Genomic DNA, 26,953 nt, shown 5'->3' with positions numbered 1-26,953 from the left:
TGAGATGGTGGAAGAGAGTCACCCAAGAATGGTGACATAATTGTTCAATGGGATAGCACCTCAACCTAGAACGAGTGAAATAACCATGAAATGGAGTAGAGTATTAAAATGAGCAACACTATATGCGATGGAGAAATTCATTGACAGGAGAAGGTGGAACAAATAAAGGGTGAGCCAACTTGTAGAATAAGGCAAAGGTAAGAAAACGAGCATGGAGGTGAACTGACACGGGAGTTCACCCCCTTTCCTCCCATTGCAAACATATAAATAAACTAAGAGTGCAACCATTGGAAGGAGTTTTAGCAGAGTCGAATGAACGGAACAAAAAATATTGTAGCTTCGTATCAAAACAAAAAGATGAAGGATTTGGTTGAGCTACAAACTGTGAAGAGTTCAAATAGCTATGTGGTATGGAATACAACACTAGTGAACTAAACAAAAAGACGAAGGAGTCGGTTGAGCTACAAATTGTGAAGATTTCAAGTAGATATGTGGTATGGAATAACACACTAGTGAACAGCCCCATACATACATTCAAGATCCTTCATACATTCAGCTAGTCCATGAATACTGGCAGAACAGCCCCATCCGGGAAGAAGAGGAACTCTCTGCTGGTTTTATAAGGAATTTAACAGAACTCAAGCAGATTACAAAAAATTGGGCACACCAGAAGCGGATCCAGGATAACAACACTCTCAATGAGGCTGAAAGGGTCATCGCTGAGTATGAAAATTCAACATCAGGGACTTTCAATACTCAGGAGAGTAAGGAACAATATGACCGACTTCTCGCCAAACGCTGTCAGATATTGAAGGAAAGGGAAGAAAGCTGGAGACTGAGAAGCAGGGCTATTTGGCTCACTGAGGGAGACAACAACACAAAATTTTATCATAAGTTCGCCAATGGTCGTAAAGCCATCAATACTATTTGGGAATTAAAGGATGATCGTGGACTCACCATATCAACCCAGCAGAACTTGGCCAGGCTTGCCACTGAGCATTTTAGGGGTATTTACAGGGCACCTGGGAGTATAAACATTCTGGAAATCATGAGAGTGGCTGAACTTTTCCCAAGATATGTGGATCAGGAAATGTCGGAAGAAATACAGAAGGAGGTGTCCATGGAAGAACTGGAAGCTACACTGAAATGGTTTAAAAAGGATAAGAGCCCTGGCCCAAATGGATGGACCATTGAATTCTACATCACTTTCTTTGGCATCCTGGGCCATGACTTATTGAACATTGTGGAGGACAGCAGGAGAAGGGGCAGGATATCATCTGCTATCAAATCCACCTTCATCGCCCTCATACCTAAGACCGATGCCCCGATCTCATTCGATGACTTCCGGCCCATATCACTCTTCAACTGCCTCTATAAGATCATTGCTAAGATTATAGCCAACCGTCTCAAGCCCATCCTCTCACAGCACATATCATCTGAGCAATTTGCTTTCTTGCATCATAGACAGATCCATGAGGCCATTGCTACAGCTCAAGAGCTCATGCACACTCTTCAGATCAAAAAGCAGAAGGGAATGATACTTAAAGTAGACCTCTCCAAGGCTTTTGACAGAACAAACTGGTTGTACCTTAGGTTGCTGCTTACACATCTTGGTTTCCCATATGAATTCATCAAATGGACGATGAGCTGCATCACTGATGTAACTTACAGTGTCTTACTCAATGGAGAAGCAACCCCCTTTTTTACTGCTGAGAGAGGACTCAGGCAGGGGTGTCCTCTCTCACCGCTGCTTTTTCTCTTGATTATGGAAGGACTGAGTAGGATTATCATATCCACCAGAGATCGGCACCAACTAACAGGCATCAAAATAGTGGATAATTTCTTCCTCAATCACCTATTATTCGTCGATGACATTCTCATCTTCTTGAATGGAAGTATCGGCGACTCCTCTTCCTTACATAACTCCTTCCTTCTTTTCCAGCAGGCCACTAGGATGCAGATCAACAATAACAAATCCACAATAACACCAGTTGGATGCTCGGTACATGAAATCACCTATGCCTCTCAACGCTTCCCATTTGTCACTTTGAACCTAACTGATGGGATTAAGTATCTTGGTTTTCGACTGAAACCATCTGGCTATAGAATCGTAGACTGGTTATGGCTTATATCAAAAGTGGAGAAGAGGCTTCAGGTCTGGTACCATAGATACCTCTCGCGGGCGGGCAGACTAGTGCTCATCAAAGCTGTAATTGAAGCCACACCTGTCTACTGGATGGCCCTTGCTTGGATTCCAAGGGGCACCCTGAACAGGCTCCAGAGCATATGCTGCAGATTCCTATGGAAAGGACACCAGCCGGGGCGATTATTTGCATGGGTAAAATGGGAAACCATTACCAAGCCTAAAAGATGGGGTGGATGGGGCTTAAAGAGACTGGCTATATTCTCAAAGGCACTGGCGGCCAAACTCGGATGGAGCTTGCTCACTACAGACAGTCTTTGGTCACGGGTGGCATATTCAAAATACATCAAGCCTCAAACTGTTTTAGATTGGATCTGTACCCGACATGGAAACACTCATCATATTTCCAACATCTGGAAAGCCGTCATTGACACCATACCTCTGTTACGAGATGGAATCACATGGCGTATTAAGGAAGGGAATGCAGTACGTGTTGGGGTCGACCCATGGGTCGGTTGTGGGAACACCCACAGATTACCAGCTGATCTCATCCGACATCTCCATGATAAAGGCATCACTCATATCAAACATATTGGTGATCGTGAAAACTCCTCTTTCCTCGAGCAGGCTTGGTTATCCGCCAGAGCACTAGACCTGCCTAACCAATGGATAAATGAATGGAAGGAATACACTGCTGCTCTCACACAAGCTCAAATCATACTTACTGAAGGTCCCGATGAGATCATCTGGGCATATGCAAAACATGGTGTTTACTCTCCAAAGCTGGGATACCTCAGGCTCATGGAACCTTATAAACCCCCAGACATACAACCCACCTGGAAGGCGATATGGAAGCTTAAGGCAGCACCTAGGACGAGACTCCTGATGTGGAACATAATTTTTGACAAAATACCCACAGGCTCCAATCTCATGAAGCGGTCCTTCTATGGACCCTTCCGCTGTCACCTCTGTCTTAATGCTGATGAAAGCACCGAGCACTTGTTTCTATCATGTAGCTCATCCATATCCTTTTGGCGATCACTATCTACTCATATCCCGCTTCTAAAAGATTGGCATGGGAATAACCTTCTGGAGGCATGGTCTAACTGGTGCCTTGAGCATACAGGTAAGGCCAAAAACCTGCCCCTGCTGGCATGTTGGGCCATATGGATTGCCCGTAACCAATCTATCTTCAATCTTAAAGTGCCTCACTGGCCTTCGGTCATTCTACACACGGTCGCTGATTACAATATGTTACCTGATGAAGACCACTCCACCCCACCGAGAATTCTTAGACCTGTTCCCATTGACAAATCAAAACCTTGGGCTTTTTTCGATGGCTCAGCTCAAGATGATGGTTGCGGGGGGGGAGCTATACTACACCTCGATGACAGACATTGCTACAAGCTCCAAATCAACCTAGGCAGAGGCACTAATAATTTTGCAGAACTTAGCTCAGCCAAGCACATAATTCATTTTGCTATCCATAAACATTGCAGACATTTACAGATCTTTGGTGACTCAAAAATTGTTTGCAATTGGCTCAATAATGCATCTCATTGTCATGCTTTTTCTTTGAGACATATTCTTGACGAAGCAAAGAGATTGATCACTTCATTTGAATCTTTTGTCTGTCACCACATCTACAAGGAGCAAAACACCATTGCAGATCAGCTCTCCAAAGAGGCAGCGCACAGAATAGGTGAAGATTGGTGGGTCCAAGAGGAGGCTGACGGCACTTTTTATCAGTATTATCATCGCCCTTTTGATGAACAGTTGGAATGATGGGCTATAAAGCCAATATCACTTGCAGTTATGTTTATTACAGTATGTAGATACAGCAGAACAGTACATCTTTTTTTTTATACTCAGCAGTATATATTGCTCTCTGCGAAGAGCCAGTCATAATTTTGAACACAGTTGAATTATTTTTGTCATGCTCCCTGCGTGGAGATATCTTGTTTATACTCATAGCAGTTATAATGAACTCGATCAGGCAAAAGCCTGCATATGAATATGCTTCAGCATCTGCAAAATGTAATTTTCTTATCTTAATGAAAATTACGACTTTTTCCCAGGGGAAAAAAAATATAACGAAAAAAATACACATTTTCAGACTTTTTGTTAAAAATGACTTGTCAAATAAATAATTTGTATGGCAAAATCCTAGCAAAAAAACTTTAAAAAATAACATTTTTTATGAATTTTATGTTTAAAAATAATAGTAATCACAGGTTTTTTACAACAACAAAAAATGATTCATATAAAAATTAAAGTGAAAATCAGAGAATACAAATATTGAACATATAACAACAATAATAATGCACATTCTTTTCATAAAATCTCAAAGTCAAAAAATTACAAGTAAAACTAATGAAAACCTCTCAAAATTGAGTTTGATTTGCAATCATAGCTTAAATGTCATCAACAATATCATATAATCCATGTTCATCATCTTCTACAGCTTCATTATTTTCTTCTTCCAGAATATTTTTTGCTTGAGCTTCCTCATTTTCCTCTTATAATGGAGCTTTCATGTCTGCAAATCTCTCAAAGTGTCATTTTCCCATCATTCCATATTATTATGGTTGAGGTTCATTTGTCTTTTTTGCCACGCATGATTCATTAAAATCTCATTTCCTCAAACTAACTTCTTGCATTTCATCTAGAAGAAATTGAAGAACATTAATTCTTTGTTGAATAAAATTTTATTGTAGTGGGTCTCTTTCAATCACAATGCAATTTCTTCTTTTTTGTAGGCAACATGCTAGTGTTGTACCTAATCATCAAGCACAAAAACAATAAGTAAGTAAATTAGTATAAACACATAAAAAGAAAAAAAGAAAATATTAAAATTCAATTTTATATAATAAAACTTACCTGAACTTGAAAATAAATCCAAAACCCAATCTCCTTCATTTGAACATATATCTATAAGATAGTTAATTAATATTTGTGGTTTTTGATAAATATTAACTACCTCTCCTTTTGCATCTTTATCCTCATATGTTAACTTTTTTACGACAACATCATGAACCAGTACTTGGCTATGATTCTTTCCATCTACCTGGTTCGGAAACATAGACTTATAGCTATCATCTTTTGTCCAACATTCAACATGAATGAATTCACAATCACTTATAATTGGTTGATCTCTCGAAGAAATAAGATTTGACTTTTGCCTGTAACATGACATAGTAAAAGTTCAATGAAGTTGTACATTAAAAAAAAAAAACAACAACAACAACATTAATCAAACATACAATTTCAATGTCTTACCATGTAAGTTGCATCCTTGAGTTTGATTTTCCCTTGAAGGTTGTTAATAACATTGCAAATTATGTGTCTGAATGAAATGTCACAAATCTCCAAAGTGGTGATATTGTGACTTCTTGAAAGCCCATAACCACTTTATTAAAAGCTTGATAAGTGTAAGGCTCACTATCATATCCAATGTCTGGGAAATTGAAACCATGAAGAATTTCTGCAATAACCAAGGTATATTCTCTTTTAGGCATGAGTTTTGCAATGTCTTCATAATCACCTTGTATAATTTGATATTAGATAGTGTCCAGCCCATTCCAAATGAAATGAGTAAGAGTAGGATCAATTTCAACATTCCTAAGATGCTGCTTTCTCAACCTTTCCAACTTAATGTTTTCAATGAAGCTTTTGAAAGTATTTGGTACTTTACTCGAATCCTTCTTTGACATATTTAATGAAATAAACAAATATAAGTATAAGTAATAAAATAATTTTTTTTACATATGAATAAAATGAATGTAAAAATAAACATACTATTTTGAATGCATGATTAAAATCTTTAAGTGTTTAAGTATGGGGGATTTACGCAGTGCATTATATTAGATATCATTTTTGGGATTCAACTGCGTTAAGTAAGTCATTCAAATGTATGACCATTTCCATGAGAGGTAGTCGTAACTAACTAATTTCTCATGATTTTTGAATAGTTCACTTAGCACTCATTGCATCGGGTGATGCTCACAGGGGTGAAGAAGTGGGATTGAAACTAGTGAAATGTGGAGAACGAATCACATAGCATCAATCATCACTTCCGGGGCTTGCACCCGGTAACCAGGACTTCCCAGGAGGTCACCCATCCCAAAACTCCTCTGGCTCAAGCGCGCTTAACTGTGGAGTTTTTCCCCACAATAAAGCCCACTTAGCTTGCTACCCCATTTGCAAAACCTTAGCAAGTATTGTGCCTCATGAACCATTCAAGTAGAGATCCCTTGACTCTTTTTGAATTTAAGTATGGGGGATTTAAGTGTTGTTGTAGAAATTGATTCTGGGTAGTTGCGTACATCATTCCAACTCTCTTCATTCAACATTCTAACCATATGTTTTTTTATTTTCATACAAATCTTATCACTGAATAAATAAAGTAAAAATTATTAATATAGTGATATGTATAACAAATAATATCAACAACAATATGTTATATTTAAAATAAAATTATAATCCAAGAAAAAATAAAAATAATTCAACAAACTTACTTTTGAAATTCGAAGCACATTTCCTCCAACGACAATTCACCTGACTTCACACGACATAATATTGATTTGACTAGTTTGTCATCCTTCACTCCTTGCAATGTTCTCCACGGTGTGATAGTCATATCATCTGGAAGTTGCTTCATTTTAGGACCTGTCTTACTGTTGGTACATATTATGGGTTTAGACTTTTTAACTTTATAATTTTTATGGCAATCGTCTCCCACATGTAGGAAATGTCATCAATAAATTCCCATATCTTCCCTATTCCAAATGCCAACTGCAAAATGTTATCCATGCCTCTAAATATTTCTGAATTTACTTTGCCACTTTTTGATTTGATTTTATCCTCAATTTGATAACCTATTTCCATACAACATTCTTTCCGAAAGCTTAAACTAACTTTTGTCTTATCCTTGCCACATTTTCCTACAAATTCATTATGAATAAATCTGACTCTTTGTCTAAAAGTCATAGACATTCTATAATCATTATCTACATTAAGATCCCATGCCAATAACTTTGCCTATGTTTCTGTTAAACCAGCATAAATGATGCATTTCATTGTTTCAAAAAGATAGTTTCCGGGGTATTCCTCGATTAATTATCTTTTGGCCTCTGTTGAATGGTTCCCTCCAATTACATAATATCCGTATTCAAAACAATGTGTCCTATCAAATGCCTCATTGTTGGGAACTTGATTTGGATCAACAAGAACCACATAATCCACCACATGTGCATATGGATTGTACATGAACAATGTTTTCAAATTATGGACATGTAGGTGATGTGCCTCTCTAATTTGATATTGAGATTTTCCTTCATATGGCCTATAGAATTGGGTGGAATAAGCTCAAATGTTTTACCACCATTAATTAATTTATTCTTCCTCAAGTGATTTAGAATGCCATTTCATTTGTTTTCATAATGTTATCCTCTAAATCAACACTTATTGTTATGATCTCTTCATTGTCTTTAGAACTTTCACTTTTTTCTTCACATTTGCTTATGATTTTAACAAATTCACCAAATTTTTATTTCTTCTTCTTCCTAGTTAACATATTTTCTTCTACATAAACAATCTCCTCATCATCAAGTGCAAGAGTGACATCCGTGGGTATTTTTCTTTTTTGTGTTTTATTTCTTTTCTCCTTTTCAACAACAGTTCTAACTTCTTCCTCATTAATGGTAACATATTTTTGAGCTTCAGTCTTAGCTACAATAGCGACATCTTCAAAAGAAACATGTTTAACTTTGTTAGATTGACCCACCATATGGATTCTTTGATGATCCCCTATATGTACTATTGTAGTGTCATGGATTGTTGATCTTTGCTTCATTCTCATTTCTTATTATAATTCTGTATGGAAACAGTTGATCACATTCATAATATTTGGATCTATGTAATAAATACCCTCTGGCATCATTGAAAGACTCTCAGAAAAATCCTATCAAAGAAAATACAATATGTCAATGATCAATCATTTATAAAAAATTTAATATTCCTTACAGTAATACATAACACATAAATATAAATAAGCATACTTACAATGTTATTTGAAATGTTGGATGACATTTCTTCACACAATGGTATCGATTCTTCATCTGTGTTATATTTGACCTTTGAGATACGATATCTGACATTTTCATGTGACTTGGGCAATTTTGCAAGAACATAAATAGTGTTTGAATTTGGCACCAAACATATGTCGCGTACTCTGCCTATCACCTCATATGGTTCACCCATGTAAATCATACCACAATATAGATAGATATGTGTACTATCATCATATTGAACATCTTTAACATGCCATGTAAAATTTGTTTTATTTATTTATCATGAATTAATCCATTTAGAAATAATCTTTGGTGTACTTGATGGGCCAGTTGGTTGACTTCTATGATGTTTCTCAGTTCGGGTATGTTCCACAGTATTCATAGTGTGTCAACTTGCAACTTTAGATGATGGAATTGTTGTCCTTGTTCCAGACATATTCATAAAGATGTTCCTTGATGTTATCTTCCTATATATATATATATATATATATATATATATATATATAATACTTAAAAATATATATATATATATATATATATATATATATATATATATATATATATATATATACTATAAATGTTATTTAAATATAAATTAAATTAAATTATATATAATTTTAAAAATTGTTATAAAATTTATATATACAAATTATTATACAAAATATATATATATATATATATATATAATTCTAAAATTATTAAAAAATATTATTAAATAAAAAAAAAAAAAGGCAAAAAAATTAAAAAAAAAAAATAAACTGGTATCAAAACTTTTATAAAAATATTATTGTATATAAAAAATTTAATTATATATATATATATAATAAAATAAAAGTTACTATATAAAAATAATAATAATAATTAATTAATTAATATATTAAAATTAAATTGACTGGTTGCTGGCTGGGGACCTAGGCGAGCAGGGGAGCTTTGTGCAACGTCCCCTCATCGGCTCGAGCCCCCGGCCAGCAGCCAAAGGGCCGCAAGCTGATTCTGGGAATCGGTCTGCAGCCCTTCAGCTGCTGGTCGGGGGCCTAGGCGGGCCGGGGTGGCTGCGTGTAGCGCCTCCCTACCCGCTCGAGCCCTCGACCTACAACCTTTTGGCCAGTGGTCGAAATGCCGAGGAGCCAAAAAAAAATGTTTTTTTTTCTAAAATTCAAATGTTTAACTAAAAAGCAACAAATTAATTTAAATATAAATAAAAAATAATATTTATATTAAAAAAACAATGGTTTAAAAAAAAATCAATTTATTAAAAAAAGAAAAGAAAACAATAATTAAATTGAAAAAAAAATCAAATTTAAAAATTACAAATTTAAAAAAATAATATATATATATATATATATATAAACTTTATTCATAAAGTATAATAAAAAAAATTCAATTAAAAATAACAAATACTTTTTTTTCTTTCTAATTGAACAATTTTTTTGTTTTTGTTTTTTTTTGTTTTTTATGTATGAAGAATTTTAATACTCCCCAAAAGCAATTATAAATTATAATAGAAAAATAGAAAGAAAAAAAGTAACACTCATTTTTTATTTCAAAAGACTAAAAATTAAATATATATATATATATATATATATATATATATATATATATATTAAATTTTCTCCTTAAAATTCTACAAATTTGATTTTCTTGGTTCGTTTTCTTCGCTATAAAAATATATAATAAAAAAAGAGTTTTTTTATGTGGTTTTTCTTGTAAAACAACAATTTTTCCCCAAATTCCTCTTTAAATAGTCAAAATAGAAAGAAAACTAACCTTTAAAATACATAAAACTCTTGTTGAATGTGTTATCGATGACAATGCAGCCCTTCCGCAAAATCGCTCCAAACTTTTTAACAAGACCTAGAAGACTTGATGTGATGTGATGAATAGAAACAACGAATGTTATATTATAATGAAGATCGTGGGATTTCTTTAGCGTTTCAAAAATGTGAGATTAAACTTTAAAAAAAAAAGGGTTATAGTTAATATTATAGCTTTTGGTTAGTTTTCATTCATTGTAGGATAAAAATAAAATATTAATTATAAAAATTAATTTAGTTACATAGTCAATGTTAAATAATTTAAATAGAAAAATTATTTTAATTTCGAAGAAATGTTTGCGAGAGATTTTTCGGCGAAAATCACATGAGAAACCGAAAAATCTCTCGCAAACTCTCGCCGAAAAATCTCTCGCAAACTTGTTATGGATCACAGAAGCCTCAGCTCTACATTCGAAGAAATGTATTAAATAAAATTTTATGTCAATATTTTGAATAGAAAGTAGGGTGAAATTTTTCAAGACCAAAGTTTAGTAATATGTTTTCAAGTAAATTATAGATGAAAATTTTGGAGGGAAATATTTCAAAATGAATTTTTTGGAGGGAAAAGTTTTAGCGAAAGTTTTTTTGGGGGGGGGGACTTTGGAGGGAAAATTTTCGGTGAAAATTTCTGGGGGGATTTAGAGTTAAATTTTCAATCTCTAAGCTATAAATTGTCATTGGGAGAGAGTGCAATTATATCATTCGACATCTTCTGGTTGAAGGTCATGGATTCTTCTAACAGTGAAGTTTTTCTTTCTTTAGCATGGACATCTTTGTCATGCAAAAACTCTATTCATTTTGATGAATGTAACAGGAATTCTTTCACTATGAATAGAGAGAAATTTTCAACTTAGTCTTAATCCTAAGGATGATGAAGGGCAGTAAAAATAATTTCCTGTGAATAGAAGGTCAATTTTTCCACTTCCTCCTAATCCTAAGGATTATGAGAGCACCACTGATGGAAGGGGGGATGAAGAATTTCTAGAGTCAAAGTTCCACATAGCCATAATCCTAAGGATTATGAGAGCGTCACTATGAAGGGGGGGATGAAAAATTTGTAGAGTCAAAGTTTCCACATATTCCTAATCCTAAGGATTATGAGAGCACCACTGATGAAGGGGGATGAAGAATTTCCAAAGTCAAATTTTCCACATAGTCTTAATCCTAAGGATTATGAGAGCACCACTAATGAAGGGGGATGAAAAATTTAAAGAGTCAAATTTTCCACATAGTTCTAATCCTAAGGATTATGAGAGCACCACTGAGTAAGGGGAGGGTGAGGATGAAAATTTTCCAATAAATAGAGATTCAAAGTTTCCACTTAGTCCTAATTCTAAAGATTATGAGAGCACCACTCGCAAAGGGGAGGACGAAGAATTTCTATTAAATAGAAATTCAAAGTTTCCACTTATTCCTAATCCCAACGATTATGAGACCGCCATTGATGAAGGGGAGGATGAAGAATTTCCTACAAATGATAATTTGACTATGAATAGAGAGTCATATTTTCCACTTAGACATAATCCTAAGGATTATGCAAGCACCAGTTACATAGTCACTGATCAAACGAGAAAATTACTTAGCACCCTTTTTTTTGAGGTTGCAAAAAATCTCCCGATTTTGAAAGTTGGTGATTCATAATACACCTTTTTTTGGAACATATTTTTGGCACTTTAAATTTTCTTACGTATCAAGTATGAACATTTTTTTTAAAAATGTTAGTGATTTTCATCTTGATTTTGCAAGTGTTGATGCAGCGTCAACACATTTTTTTAAAGAATTTATTTTTGACACTTTAAATTTTTTTTATGTATCAAGTATGAACATTTTTTTAAAATGTTAGTGATTTTCATCTCGATTTTTGAAAAGTGTCGATGTAGCTTCAACCATTTTTGCTTAGAGGGCTTATTTTTTACATTTTAAATTTTCTAATGTATTAAGTGTGGATATTTTTTTAAAAATGTTTGCGATTTTCATGTTGGTAAAAATAAATAAATAAATAAAAACATAAGAAAAAAAACTCAAATAATAAAAAATATATAAAAACCCATAAAAATATTAAAAATAAATAAATAAATAAATAATAAAATATATATATATATATATATATATATATATATATATATATATATTAAAAAATATATATATATTTCAAAAACACATATAATTTAATGAAAAAAATGAAAATTAACCCAAAAAAAAAACACATCTATAATGAATTTTTTTAAGCTAATAATAATAATAATAACAACTAAAGGGAAAAGAAATAGACTAAAAAATTAAAATTAAAAAAAGAAAATGAAAAATGAAAAAAATTAAATTAAATTAAAATTATAAAAAATAAAAAAACTAAATAATAATAATAATAAATCGAAAAAAAACAGTTAAAAACCAATTAAAAAATAAAAATATTAAAAATAAATTAATTAATTAAAATAATAAAAAAATCTTGCCACCCCTGCGGCCTTGGCCACAAGCACGGGCGGGGAGGCAGGTTGCACGCATCCACCTCATTGTCGTGCCTATGGCCAACCCACCAAGGGGTGGCAAGATTTTTTTATTTTTTAAATTGTTTTGTTTTGATGGTTTTTATTTAATTTCTTTTTTTTTTAATTTTCATTTGAATTTTTTTTATTTTTTTTTTAAATTTTAATTTTTAATTGTGATTTTTTTTAAACTATTTTTTTAATTGTTCTCTTTTTTTAATATTTTTCTTCTCTTTTAAGTTATGTATTTTTCTTCTTCTTTTTTAATTTAAATTTTTTTTTGTTAAATTATGTCTATTTTTTTTTTTTTATAAGCTTATTTTTTTTTTACATTTTTATAGATTTGTTTTGTCTCTTTTTTTATATTTGATTTTTTTTTTATGTTTTTAATTTTTAACTTTTATGTTCTACTTATTGTTAATATTTTTTTTCCTTTTTTTTTTTGAATTTTTGTTGTCTTTTGTATTATATTTTGTGTTTTTTTACTATTTTTAATTTTTTACAATACTTGAATTTTTGTTTTCTTTTGTATTTTTTTATTTTTTATTTTTTAAATCTTTGAATTTTTGTTTTCTTTTGTATTATTTTTTGTGTTTTTTTATTGCTTTATTTTTTTTTTCAATATTTAATTTTGGTTTTGTTTTCTATTATTTTTTTTGTGTTTTTTTTCATTGTTTTTTCTTTTTATCAATATAAATATATATATTTTATCAATATATATATATATATATATATATATATATATATATTTTGTATTATTTTTTGTGTGTTTTTTATTGTTTTTATTTTTTTTCAATATTTGAATTTTAGTTTTTTGTCGTTTTTTTAATTTTTATTTCTTTATACATTTATTTTTTTATTTTGGTTTTTATTTTTATGTTTTTTCCTATAGGGTTTGTGTCAATGCTCATCTAGCAACCTGATCTCATTATGTGCAATTTGATAGATGATTTTAAAATTTTTGACATAATGAATCGAGTATGCCCCCACAATGTATCAATTTCATGGTTGGTCTTTAAGTTTTCATTACAACGGATCGAGTTCACCTACACCGTGGGTCAATTTGATGGTTGTTTTTTTAATTTTTTTGCAATGTATCAAGTTGTCTTAGGCTAAGATTTTAAAATCGCTATATATTTAGCATTTAAAGAATAAATTACTCTTGGGTGTTCATTTTTTAAGTTTTTTGTCATAAAAAATTTCCATAATGTCATGCTTGAAATATTTTGAAAACTTGAGATTTTTTTGCAGTCATAATCTTTGGTTTTAATTGAATGATTGAAAAATTGTCAAGATTTTAATGTTTTTCTAAGTCATGATATTTTAGCTTTAATGCTATGGTTGAAAACAATTACACTTTCAGGGTTTTTTAGAGTCAAAATATTTTATCTTTAACAACATGGATGCAAATTGTTGGAATTATTAGGATTTGAGACATGATATTTTTTTTTTGTTTTTTTGGTCAAGTAAGAGTGAAGCCTTCAGTTAACCGGATTATAAAAGAAGAAGAAGAAAGATTACATATGGTACATGTCTTTACAAGTGTAAAGACCAACAAAAGGCAGACCCGTTGATGATAAACAAACAATAGGGTCAATAAAACCCAAAACCTTACACACAAAAACAAAATTAGACCCCTGGTCCAGAGAGACCATTGTCTTCCTCCTGCTCATTATTCATGGTCTGGAAGTACACCATGTCTTTGGCTGCCTGTCGTTGACAATCATCACGCAGTTCACCAAAGGGTATAGAATCCCAGTCGTACCGTATATAGCTTTCCTTACATAGCACTCCTTCATTTTCCAGACGATTAGCTAACATATTGGCTTTTCTTCACACATGAACAAAGCTTATGGTTCTTAGGGTTCACAAGTGGGAATGAATACACTGAAAGACCTACGAGAGCCTCCAATGTTTCGATACTTTTCTAGGTGTCGTTCCATTACACATTTTCTTGGCTGCATTAATGACCAATTCAGAGTCAGCTTCAATGAAGGTGTTGTGTAAATTTGACTCCATCAGGATTTCCAGGCACTGCTCTAATGCCATGAGCTCCACCATGTTATTAGTGGAAGTCCCCAAATGACTTTGAAAGATATCCTTTATGCACCCCTACTCAGTTCTTATGACACCGCCAAATCTAGCAATCCTTGTGTTGCCCCTAGAGGTCCCGTCTATATTGATTTTCAAAAAACCATGAAGAGGAGGCTGCCAAATATCTTTACCAGCAGTTGTTTTTCTCACACCCTTGACAGTGCCTTGGGGAACCAGATAATGGAGACCCAATTGCAGCAGTATGTAAGCACCTTGGGGCGAAGGAGGGTCCTCAGGAATTTTCCACATAAGGGCTCCTATTGTATCGTTGAGCTGTCATAAAATTTGGACAATGATGTTTTGGGTTGAGCCTTTTCTGTACTTGAAAATCCTGCCATTGCATTCTTTCCAGACATCCCAGATAATAAAGCTTGGAACCAAATTCCAAGCCTTGTTAATGATTTCATTACCCGAGAAGTCTTTCCTCCAATTCTTCAAAGTGTTGGTGATGTTGAGTTTGTCCCTGTCAGTTTACCTGAAGACTGAGGCCACCGAATCCCACAAGGTAGAGGTGAAGGGGAAAAGGTTTAGTAAATGTTCCATCGTCTCCTCCTGTAAGCCACATAGATGGCATTTGGATGGGCCAACAAAGCCCCTTTTCAGAAGATTCTCCCATGTGAGAATTTTCTTTTTGTGAACCAACCACATAAACAACTTGGTTTTCATCCATTGCGAGTTCTGCTAGAGGTCATTCCAAACTTGATTAGGGTTTAGATAATCGAAACCTCGGGCCATGTGTTTAGCTTCTTTGAGTTTGAACGTGCCTTCGGTGTTTCGACCCCATTTCAGTTGGTCAGACAAGGATGACACCAAAATCTTCCTCTGCTCCAAGTCAAGAGCTAGAGAATCCACCTGGACCTTCAAAGGACTCTCTTCACTATAACCAAGATCCTTCCACATTCTCCATTTACCATTGTTCCTTACCTGATCCCAGGAGTCACTTACCATAAGTAAACCTTTGTTGTTAGTATCATTTTTTAGAGCGGTTAGTTCTTCCCTAAACAAATTTGGTTCCTGCTTCCAATTATCCTCCCAAAACCATGCAAGGTTCCCAGCTCGGATCTCCCAGAAACTATGCTTCTGGACAGTGGCTATATTTTCCCAAGCAAGGTTCCAAATGTGGGAGCCCTTGATGAGCCATGACATTCTAATATGATCCCTCTCCTGCCAATTATTTGCATATTTCTATGTCCAAAGCTTGGCCCAAGGGGTGGCCAATTCCTTGAGCCACCTCCACCAAAGTTTGGCTCTTAAAACTCTGCTGAGGATTTGAGGGTCATGAAGCCCCAAACCACCATGGGCCTTAGGTTTGCAGAGCTTTTCCCAAGCTACCAAAGCCCACTTGCTTTTCTCTTCCCTTTGCCCCAAATAAAATCTCGTTGAATGCTCCTGATTTGTTGCATAACTCCTTTAGGAGCAAGAAGCGCTGAAAACATGAAAATGAGTATAGCCTACAGGACAGCCTTAGTAAGCACAAGACAACCCGCCAAATTCAAAGACCTGCAAGTCCATTTCCTAACTTTGTCCTGAAGTTTATTAGTTATCGGCTCCCACACTCCCTTGCTCAAAGGTTTGTTAGTAAGAGGCATTCCAAGGTACTTGGAAGGTAACTGATCCCTTTGAAACCCAAGAATTATGGTGAAGTTCCTCTTAATAGCAATGTTAGTGTTAAAAAAGAACACCTTTTATTTTTCAAGGCTTACCTCTATACCAACGACCAATGCAAATTCATTTAGGATTTCTTTGAAAGCTTTGGCTTCCTTGACCGTAGGAATGCCCTATAGCATTGTGTCATCAACAAATTGTTGATGAGTAGAAGCAGCACCATCCGGAGTAAGTTTCAGACCCTGGATTCTTCCTTCAGAATTTTCCATTTTGATCGCTCTTCCTAGCCCTTCCATCATGAGAACAAAGAGGAAGGGGGGGAGCGAATCCCCTTGTCTGAGACCCCTAGAAGGCATAAAGGTTCTAGAGGGAGAGTTGTCAAGCAGAATGAGAAGCTGGTCGTGGATACAAGGGCCATAACCCATCTTATCCAGTTGTGGTCGAAGCCATAATCTCTTAGCACTACCTTGATATAAGACCAGCTTAGCTTATCATATGCTTTCGCTAGGTCAAGCTGCATGATCATATACCAGCTTGCTTATTTCTCTTAAGAGAGTGTACCACCTCGTGAGCTTGTATGATGTTGTTGAGAACCTGTCTTCCTTTCACAAATCCAGTTTGCTCCTCTAAGATGAGAGCAGGAAGAAGAGGCTTGAGTCTGTTAGTGATCACTTTGGAAATAGTTTTATACCACATTACATAAGGCTATGGGTCTGAATATGTCTAGCATCATAGCTTTTTCTTGATTTGGAATCAAAGCTATGAAAGAGGCATTAAGAGATTTCAAAACAGTTTTAGATCTTCTATAGTCTTCCACAACATCAAGGATATCTTGTTTGACTGTTTTCTAGCAAGCTTTGAAGAAGTCCACATTGAAGCCATCAGGGCCAAGAGCTTTCCCATTTTTCATCTCATTGATAACTTCACTAACCTCCTCTTCAAATAATGGCCTATTAAGATTGTGGTTGTCTTCCCTAGTTACAATCTTAGGAATGAACTTGTTGAATTTGTTAATGAACCGAGATCTATCGACGAGAGGCTCCTTTGAAATGTTAAGGAAGTGTTGAACTAGGACAGATTCCATTTCTTTGTGAGAGATGAGCTCTTTCCCTTGAGAATTTTTAAGTTTTGAAATTCTGTTATGAGATTTGTGATCCAAGGTTGATCTATGAAAAAACTTCATGTTTCTTTCTCCTTCTCTACCACTACAACCTCGGTTTATGTCTCCAAAAAATCTCCTCTTACATGCATCGATCGTCCCATTCGTTCTGAAGAGAGTCAGCCTGAATTTTCCGTTCCATGGTAAAACCTTCTGAGAGGATGATCTGACTAATCTCCTAGAGTTTCTGCTCAACTTCTCTTTTGGCTTTAAAAATATTACCAAACTCTTTTTTGTTCCAATCTTTAAGCCTAGATTTGATGTGTTTAAGTCTCTGATGCAACATGAACATTTTAGTGCCTTGAACGAGCATATCTTCCCCCAGCATTTGTCAATATTGTTGGTGAAGTTAGGGTGAGAGAGCTAGACATTTTCAAACCTAAAAGGTCTGTTCCTCGGTGTATCCGTGAAAGTAGCTTCAAGCTGGACAGGCCAGTGGTCTGAGCCTTTGAAGGGAAGGATTGAAGCAAACATATCAAGGCCTTTAAGAAAGAGGTCCTCTAAGATTATGAATCTATCTAGTTTAGAGGCAACTTGAGAAGCCCCTCCCCTCTTATTATTCCAAGTAAAAGTGCCATTTACTGTTTCAGTGTCCACTAGCCCCTTGTTATCCATGAAGTTCTAGAAGGCAATGGAATCTCTGCCTAGTTTTCTGGTACCACCTTTTTTCTCTGTAAGAGATCTGATCATATTGAAATCCCCAGCCAGAATCTAGGGCATATCAAGATATCTCTCTCTCAGCTTCTCAAGGGAGGTGAGAAGCTTAAGTTTGTCTTCTAGTTTTTGAGGACCATAGATGTTAGTGATCATGTAGATCTCCTTATCACCCAAAGGTTGAATCATCAGTGATAGATAGTTCCTAGAAGCTTCATCATCCAGGATTCCATGTTTTTGAGGATCCCATAGAGTAATAATGCCACCCGTCGAGTTACCCGCTTTAACCTCTAGATACTCATACTTGATTAACCATTTTCTATGTATCTCTCAGATCTTGTCCATCGAACATTTTGTTTCCTGAATAAAAACCATATTTGATTTTTCTTCTTTCATTCTACTGCTGGAGTTCTTTGTTTCCTTTTACTTCCTATACTCCTAATGCTCTAGGTTGTAAGCTTCATTAAGAAAGGTTTGTAAAGGAGTAACTGGTAAGATCCCTCATCTTACCTGAGTTAATCATAAGTTTCCCACATTCGGTCAGCAGCTCATTCTGTGTTTTTCTTCCTCTTTTCCTACCCAGGTTCTTGGAAGAATGCATCGATGTATCCTCCATCGTTTTCACTCCCATATTCTCCTGGCTATCATGGTTTCTTTTGACTCCAGAACACTTCGTTTGTGATCTCCAGAAGAAGAGCTATTGAACCCTGCCAAACTCCTCTTTTGGCATAGAGTCTACCCCTTTGGTGATTCCCTGCTCCAGAAACTTTTCTAGATCTAAATTCTCCCTCTCTAGAATCTCCTGCAATTCATGGTCTTCCATTCTAGCCTCACTTGGGGTCATCTTGTGGTCCTACTGAGCTACATATTCTCGGCATTTCATCCTTTTGTTTGTTGTTTTCTGGTATATCCTCCATATTAGTATCACTTTCCTTCTTAGTGGGAATATTCTCAAATTCCTTATTTGTCCCATTGTTTTCGACTTCTCCTTTTAAGATATTGAAACTATTGTGACTCAGTTGTCCATCTTCATTAATTTTTTTTTGGTACCGCTTGCCTCCTTTCCCTTTACCCCCAACCTTAGTAAAACCTTCGGGATCCTTACCTATAGTGGCTTTCGTATTTCTCTCTAGCTTATTTAATGGGCAGTCCCTGTATAGGTGCCCGTGCTCATGGCACTTACAACACCTAAATGGGACATGTTCATAGTTCACCGCCTATACCCATTCCTCATCATACACTTCTAAAACGATTTAATCTGGAAGTGCCCCAAATGAATCCATTTCCACACATATCTGGGTGAAGGAAGTGTATTTGCCTCTTAGAGTAGCATCTGAGGTCTTTATAAAATGCCCTACCTTGTTGTCGATAGCCTTTAGAGACTCCGGCATCCAATAATATAAAGGAAGGGAATATAGTCTTATCCATACCGGTACCGAGGTGAAAGTTTCTCATTCTGGGACAAAGTTCATTACCCATGGTCTCATATAAAGGCCTGCAAAAGTGTAAAAATAAGGTCCTCCCTCGAACACTCTGTCTTTATCCTCTAAGCTTGTGAACACCACCGTGAATAAGCCCTTGGACCTAAGGTGAAGGTCAATTTCCCCCTTTGGTTTCCAGTGGTTCCTTATCCATGCTTGCAAAGCCTTCTCCGTCAGCCAAATCCCCATAAATTTACATATAATAGCATACTCTGACATGTGGTCTTTGTGTACCTGCAGCGTTGGGTCACTTAAAATGACTCGAGGAATAATGGTCGTCTTGGGTTTATAGACCCCTCATGTAATCATAAAAGTAACTTTTGGACTACTAACCTCTGTCTTCTTCTTCTTACTAGCTTCCTCATGATTCTCTTCCTGACCTTTAGGTCTGATAGTTTTCGATTTTTCTATATTCTTAGCCTTTATTACCACCTTCGTTGGTTTCTTGAAGCGATGCGATCCAACACCCTTGCTTCTGTCTGCAACCACTTGACTGTAGGAGGGAGCTGATCTCCATCCTCCATGCCCCGCCATGGTGACCAGTGACAAAACCCTAAAGCAAAACCCCCAATCCCTGAGACATGATATTTTATCTTTAACATCATGTCCGAGAATTGCTGGAATTTTACAATTTTCAAAATCCGAATATTTTCTTTAATTCCATTTCTAAAAATGTCAAAATTGTAACTCGATTTTTTTTCGTTATTCCATAATCAACGCTTATCTTTTTAAGAGTATTTTTTTCATCCATTTTGCAAAAAAAAAAAATGGTTTTTACTTCCATTTAAAAAAAATGTTGAAAGTTTACCCTAAAAAAACATCGTTTTGGCATACACAATTTTCATTTTTGGGTTGCTTTTTCATGTTTTTTGAGGATTTTGGTCTAGATTACCCGTTTTGAGGTAATAGTTCACATTTGATCGGTAACTATGTTCAGTGATGAAGGGTAGGATGAAGACTTTCTTGCAAATGATAATTTTAGAGGCATAGATGTGAATAATGCATTTTCTCTAAGTGAGTGTTTCAAAGGCAGTCATGGTGATGGCGAATTGAATCCTCCAAGGGAGGTTTTCAAAAGCAGGGATGAAGATGGTGAAGAATTTCATCCGAGTCAGGTTTGAAAAGCAGAGATGTTGGTAGTGAAGAATTTCCTTCAAGTGAGGATGGTAATGAATATTTTCCAAGCAATGATGGTGATGAATTTTCTAACTATGTTCAGAATGATCACAATCAGTATAATATTACTCTTAATGGTGATGAAAATGCTTCTACAGAGAATAATGAATGAGGGAGACATTGTAAGCAAATATTGTATCTAGGAGTAGGAGTAGAACTTTTCATATCAATCCAAAATATTCCAGTTATACAAGCTTTAAGACAGAATATCTCCAAGTAGAAGTTCTATCGGTGATCTAATTTCAAGTTAATGTTGTTGAAAGGATTGCTTGAAACATATGGATTTCAAGTTTGCTTTGGAGAAAAGGAAGAAATATTTTTCAATGAATAAAAGCATCAAAAATTCATTTTAGTGGATTGCATGCAATCTACACTAGCAGGTTATGATTATCATATTGGGAATGTATTGATCTGTAGAAAGGCTTTCAAAATGTTGCATTCAATTTGTAATTTTCGTTTGTAAAGAATCCAAGAAATACTAGAAAAATATCCTACGTATTATTCAGAAGTACGTTATAAAGGAGAGGTTAGATCATCAGTAATTATTGCAATGTCATGGATGAAATACTTCTTTTCAAAACATGGAGAGTGTATGTCAAATAAAGACACAGTACATATTATAGATAATTTCTCAAGACGAGAAATCTACAACCTATACAAAGAATATGCAGAAGGTATTGAAGGAGATGGTAATTTTATTACATATTCATATTTTACAAGGATATGGAAGAACGAATCCAAAAATGTTTGTATACCTGAGAAGACAAGGATGGGGGTTTACAATACATGTGCTTCTCTTAAATCAAAAAGGGATAAATTTCAAGGCGCAGAAAGAGTTATGCATTCATAACATTATTTTTAAAATTTGGATAGTTATCAACTATGAAAATATATTAATTAATATATTTCTTTTATTTTATGTGCAGATTCCATTGTCAAAGCACTTCAAGGGCATTGCAATCAGCAAACAAGTGAAAGACAAAAATTGTATAAGCATTGAAAAAAGTGTTATGATAATCCAAATAAATATTTGGGTTTGATAATTAATGGTATGGACCAAAAGAAAACACTTCTGCCACATTTTGTTCGCACACCAAAAAATTTACAGGAAAAAAAATTAATTCAGTTTCACTTGGTTGGTTGTATTGTCTTTAATGGGAGGATGTTGCCAAGGGTTTACTTCACAGCTCCAAATATTCATAATGGTGCAAATATTACCATAACTATAATCCATGATGTGCTTTCTCATTGATCTAGTATTCTTCCTGAAGTTTTTTATCTGCAATTGGACAATACAAGCTGTGAAAACAAAAATCAAGTTCTTTTTGGATATCTAAACATGCTTGCTCAATTGGGAATTTTTAAAACGGTAACGGTTGGTTTCCTTCTTATTGGGCACACTCATGACCATATTGATCATATGTTTAGTCATTTTTCAGTAACATTGAGGAGGAAGGATGTTGGGAGCCTGCCATCATTAATTAAATGTATTAAGAAATCATACATTCTAGAGCCTTTTTTTCATGTGCTTGAAGAATCTATTGACATGCGAAGGTTTATTCTAGGATCGCATGGTAAGGAGAAATGCATTGAACAGCTTAATGACATTAGCTTCCAGCATCAATTTCGTATAAAAAAAATGATGGAAAAAAACTTATATGGGGCAAGAAGTATACAACTATTGCAAAATGTGGGTCGTCATTAGGTTTAGCATTTTTGATGTTCATTCCAGATAATCCAATATTTGCATAAAATATAATATTATTACAATCAGTTGATGAACTCCATAATGCACGAAGGCATAAGAGAGAGATAAATTATTCTGGATCTCTGGAAGAAATAAGAATATGTATTAGAGATACATATGAGTACTTTGATGTTGTTGATTCAATTTGGTGGGAGTCTTTTTTCAATGATCAAAGTGATAACATTTCAATATTAGGAAATGAATATACAGTTTTGAAGACTCCATATATTTTGCCTCAAAATATGCCAAATGAACAGGAGGAAAGACACATTGTTGAACAACAACAATCTCATGGCATTATTAATTCTTGACTAGAAAAGGAAAGAGAAATCTATATTGGTTTTAAAATATCACGTGCATAACATGAAGCCATGGAATACCTTTATAGGGGTTATGTGCAGGATGTTAAGGAGGGTTGCATGATAGCAGTATTAGCATATGGAGATCCACTTGGATATCCATTTTGGGTTGCGAAGGTTATAAAATCTATTAAATAAAATGAATATATTACAGTTGTTGAAGTACATTTGTATGCCACAAATACCCACCCATTCAATGGTGTGTACAAGTTAGAGATGGTAATTGATAAAAAAAACTCGCAAAAAGAGAAAAAGAAAGGGTGCAAATATAAATCATCACCGCACAGACCTCTTAAAATTGGAGGATGTTGACATACTTGTCTATGACTTCAATTTAACAAAGAGAAGAACTCTTCTCTTCAAGACCGTAGAGATTTTGAAGAAGTTGCTACCAGAAGGAACAATGTTGAGATGAGAATCTGTTGAACCTATTCGTAGATCTATAAGACTTTTGAAACCTAAAATGGTGGGCATGAATGTTGACTCAGATGGGGCTCTAGTTGATGAAAGAGAAGAATATGGATCGTCTCCATCTGCATCCAGTCATTCATCTGAAGATGTAGATTCTGATGGTGCGCCAGATCCTATGGATGATTTTGAATAAATGTCTAAGACATTTTATGTAAATGATGTTTGCATGGTAACTTGAAATAAATATTTTGACTTCCATATGATCTTACATGAAGTTATATGTCATTTCTATGTTTGTTGGATTTAATGTTCTAATTAAAAGGAACTCATATCTTTAAAGATGTTTCCATGGTAACTTGAAATAAATATTTTGACTTCCATATGATCTTACATGAAGTTATGGGTCATTTGTATGTTTGTTGGATTATATGCTTTAATTATGAAGAATTCATCTCTTTAGAATATCCATAATGCAATGAGGGGGGCTTCACAGGGGGACAATATCATACCACTTGGTTTGATATTGGGGGATATATATTGAAGAAAAAATGACATAATAAATTTGGGGATATATAAGGGATAAAGGGTTTTCATATTGGAAAATATAAAAAATGGAGCTTAAAGTTAATGAGAAAACATAAAGGGGTATAAAAAATATTAATGAAAAAATAGATACCTACAATATCTAGTGAATCCCTAGTGAACGCAATAATGAATTACAAAAATAAAATGTATGTGATATTCAATCTACGAAATTTGATATTTTGATAAAAAATAAATATATATTAGAAATTAATGTTGATTTTTTAAACTATACAGTGATATTGCCATGATATTATTTATTGTTATCATTTGGTATAAGATAGTTTTAAAATTGTTGAAATTTTAATGCCTCATTAAAAGGGACACTTCATTTTGATGGTTGATTTTTAGGTTTTTGTTGCAATAGGATAAGTTGTCTTAGGCTAAAATTTGAAAAGAGCTATAGTTTTAGCCTTTGAAATAAAAATTACTCTTGGAATAATGAATCTTTCATTTACTTGTTCATTTTTAAAAATTGTTTTAGTCATATAATTTGTCCATAATTTCATGGTTGAAATATGTTAAAAACTGAAGGTTTTTAATTACATGGTTGAAAATTTGTCAAAATCTTAAGGTTTTTCTAAATTATGATATTTTATCTTTAATGCTATGGTTGAAAACAATTACAATTTCAGGGTTTTTTAGAGTCAAGATATGTTATCTTTAACAACATGGATGGAAATTGTTGGAATTATCAAGATTTGAGACATGATATTTTATCTTTAACATCATGTCCGAGAATTGTTGGAATTTTACAGTTTTTCAAAGTCCTGATATTTTATCTTTAATTCCATTCCTAAAAAGTGTCAAAATTGTAACCCCATTTTTTTTTTGTTCCAACATCAAAACTTATTTTTTTGAGGGGTTTTTTTCATCCATTTTGCAAAAAAAATGGTTTTTACTTCCATTTTAAAAAAATGTTGAAACTTTACCCTAAAAAAAATCATTTTGGCATACACAATTTTTGTTTTTGGGTTTTTTTTCATGTTTTTTTGGGATTTTTGGGCTAGAGTACCCTTTTTGAGGTAATAGCCCATGTTTGATCAGTAACTATGTTTAGGTTGGGAGCTTCATTATATCATATAAATTATTTATAGATACTCGCGTTCCTCAGTCTTCGGAAATCCTACGTGAAGCAACGTAGGTATTGGAGAATTTATATGGTTTCTTGCTAAGTAGAACAATAGCCATGGATGGGGTGGAGATAATTTGGGAGGATGGGAAGAGAACGAGCATAAATATGAGTATGAGTATGAGAATGAATAGCAGTGGATCGAACTGAGGAGTTAAAGATGTGTTTTCCTGATCATAGAGAGAAAGATTTGAGGATGACAAGGAAGCTCTCAGGTGGGCGACTCTAGAGAAGTTTCCAATCTATGATAGGTTGAGGACCAGTGTCATCATGCAAACACTTGAGGAAAAGCATAATAATGATATGGATATTGAGTACAGACAAGTGGATGTTCGAAAACCTAGTTTCATGGAAAATAAGGGCTTCATTGATCACCTCATTAAGGTGGCAAAAGAAGATAACGAGAAGTTCTTGAGGAATCTCAAGAATTGTATTGACAGGTGAGAGTATGAGCCCTCAAATAAAATGTTATGAGTTTCCAATTTTGATTGATGAGGTAGTTGTAGCTCATTCTATTGTCTTGAAAATGGGCCACATTTGTTTGTTTGAAACATCCACATAAATAATTCAGTGCAATGGATCCTGAAGAAATAGATCAAAATGTGTTTTTTTTCCAATAATTTTAATTGACAGTGCAACGCACATGTCAATGTGATTTAGAACCAATCAATGAATTTTTAAATATGATAAGGGAAAGTTTCTCTAACCATTAAAAACCATGAAACAGTTTAATCATTATGTGTTTTTGTATTTCTTTAGGAATTTAATGATATAAATTTTGAAAAGATTGTGAATTTAAGTTATTTAAAATGTGTTTGTAAATATATAAATAAATTCAAAACCATAATAATCATGATTTTAAAATGTAAAACTGAAATAATATTATTTTGACATTGTTTGTAGAGTTGGTATCCAACTTCCAACTGTAGAAGTTTGATTCCAAAATTTGATACTTGATGCAGAGTGTTATGTGGGGAGTAGAGCTCTTCCTATTCTCTGGAATAATGTGAAAAACCTGGTGGAATACTTGTTCGACATGATGATTCCCTTTCCTTCACCTTTGTACTTTGTAACTCGTAGTGATGAATCTGACACATGTGTCATATGCAAACATGTAGGTGCTAATACATGTTCAATTACAATACCAAACATGATCCAAGAAAACCTCATGCTTGCCAAGAGTTTATAGAATTCTCATGGTCAATTTTACATAAGAAACTAATACCCATGCTATCAACTAAAAGGTCATAAATATCACCATGTTACATTAATAAGTGATGACAAACATTTCATCACTTTTACAAAAAATTTGCAACATATGATTTACAAAATGTGGTCATGTTCAACTAAAATATGTTTTAATGCCACCATCTCTCACTCAACAAGGTGAATGGGTCTTCTTCCTATAGTTGATTCTCTTATTGAACAACTTTACTAGTTGGTTCCTTCGCAGGTGTTTTTTGGTCCCTCTTGAGACACAACTCTGGATGGAACCTCTAACATGTGGATCTTTGATGTCCACCCTTGCTGCAATGGCTAAAAAAATTCTTCTTCCTCCATAATTTCCTAACCTGATGTGAAGAAGGGTGTTCCTGCCTTGTCCTCTTTCTTGCTACTATTATTTTCCAACACTTGGAAACAACATGATTATACGGGCCACAAAAATTACATGTTTTTTTATGCCATAAGTTATGCTCATCATTTTCAATCTTCTTGTAAACAAAAGGAACGTTAGAATATCGAGACCTTTTATACCTTTCTTGGTTGTCTTTGGTGCAAGCCTAGTGAGAATTAATTGTCTTAGCTCTTCTTTGGCAATGTTCACTATCATGGGAATATTGTGATGTGCTCTCAACATCATCTTTCCTCGATGGTTTTGGCAATGGCTTGGAATCTTTTGTTGCCTTCGAAATTTCTCCTTCAAAGTACCCGAATCTTGAAAATTGAGGTAATTCCACCACTTGGATGGGATTTATAGTGCCTTGACCATTAACTCATATGCCCTTGTCTTCATATCCCACATTTTTCATTAATCTTGA

General features: G+C 34.2%; 1 protein-coding gene across 1 annotated transcript in view; it reads left to right on the top strand.

The window, feature by feature from the left end:
- The first annotated feature begins 357 nt into the window (after nucleotides 1–357).
- Nucleotides 358–26,953, top strand: part of LOC149261578 (uncharacterized) — a 57,283-nt gene continuing 30,687 nt past the window's right edge. Inside the window, exons 1-4 of the mRNA XM_089369762.1 lie at nucleotides 358–408; nucleotides 557–1,149; nucleotides 1,258–3,500; nucleotides 9,130–9,353. Of these exons, the coding sequence (XP_089225888.1) occupies nucleotides 358–408; nucleotides 557–1,149; nucleotides 1,258–3,500; nucleotides 9,130–9,353 (3,111 nt within the window). The remainder of the gene's footprint in view (nucleotides 409–556; nucleotides 1,150–1,257; nucleotides 3,501–9,129; nucleotides 9,354–26,953) is intronic.

Source organism: Pinus tabuliformis, chromosome 6 (genome assembly GCF_031772625.1).
Source record: "Pinus tabuliformis cultivar Carrire ecotype Pingquan chromosome 6, CPIR1, whole genome shotgun sequence".
Taxonomy (NCBI): Eukaryota; Viridiplantae; Streptophyta; class Pinopsida; order Pinales; family Pinaceae; genus Pinus; species Pinus tabuliformis.
The sequence above is the reverse complement of the archived record's forward strand: the minus strand, read 5'-3'. Positions and strand labels throughout refer to the sequence as shown.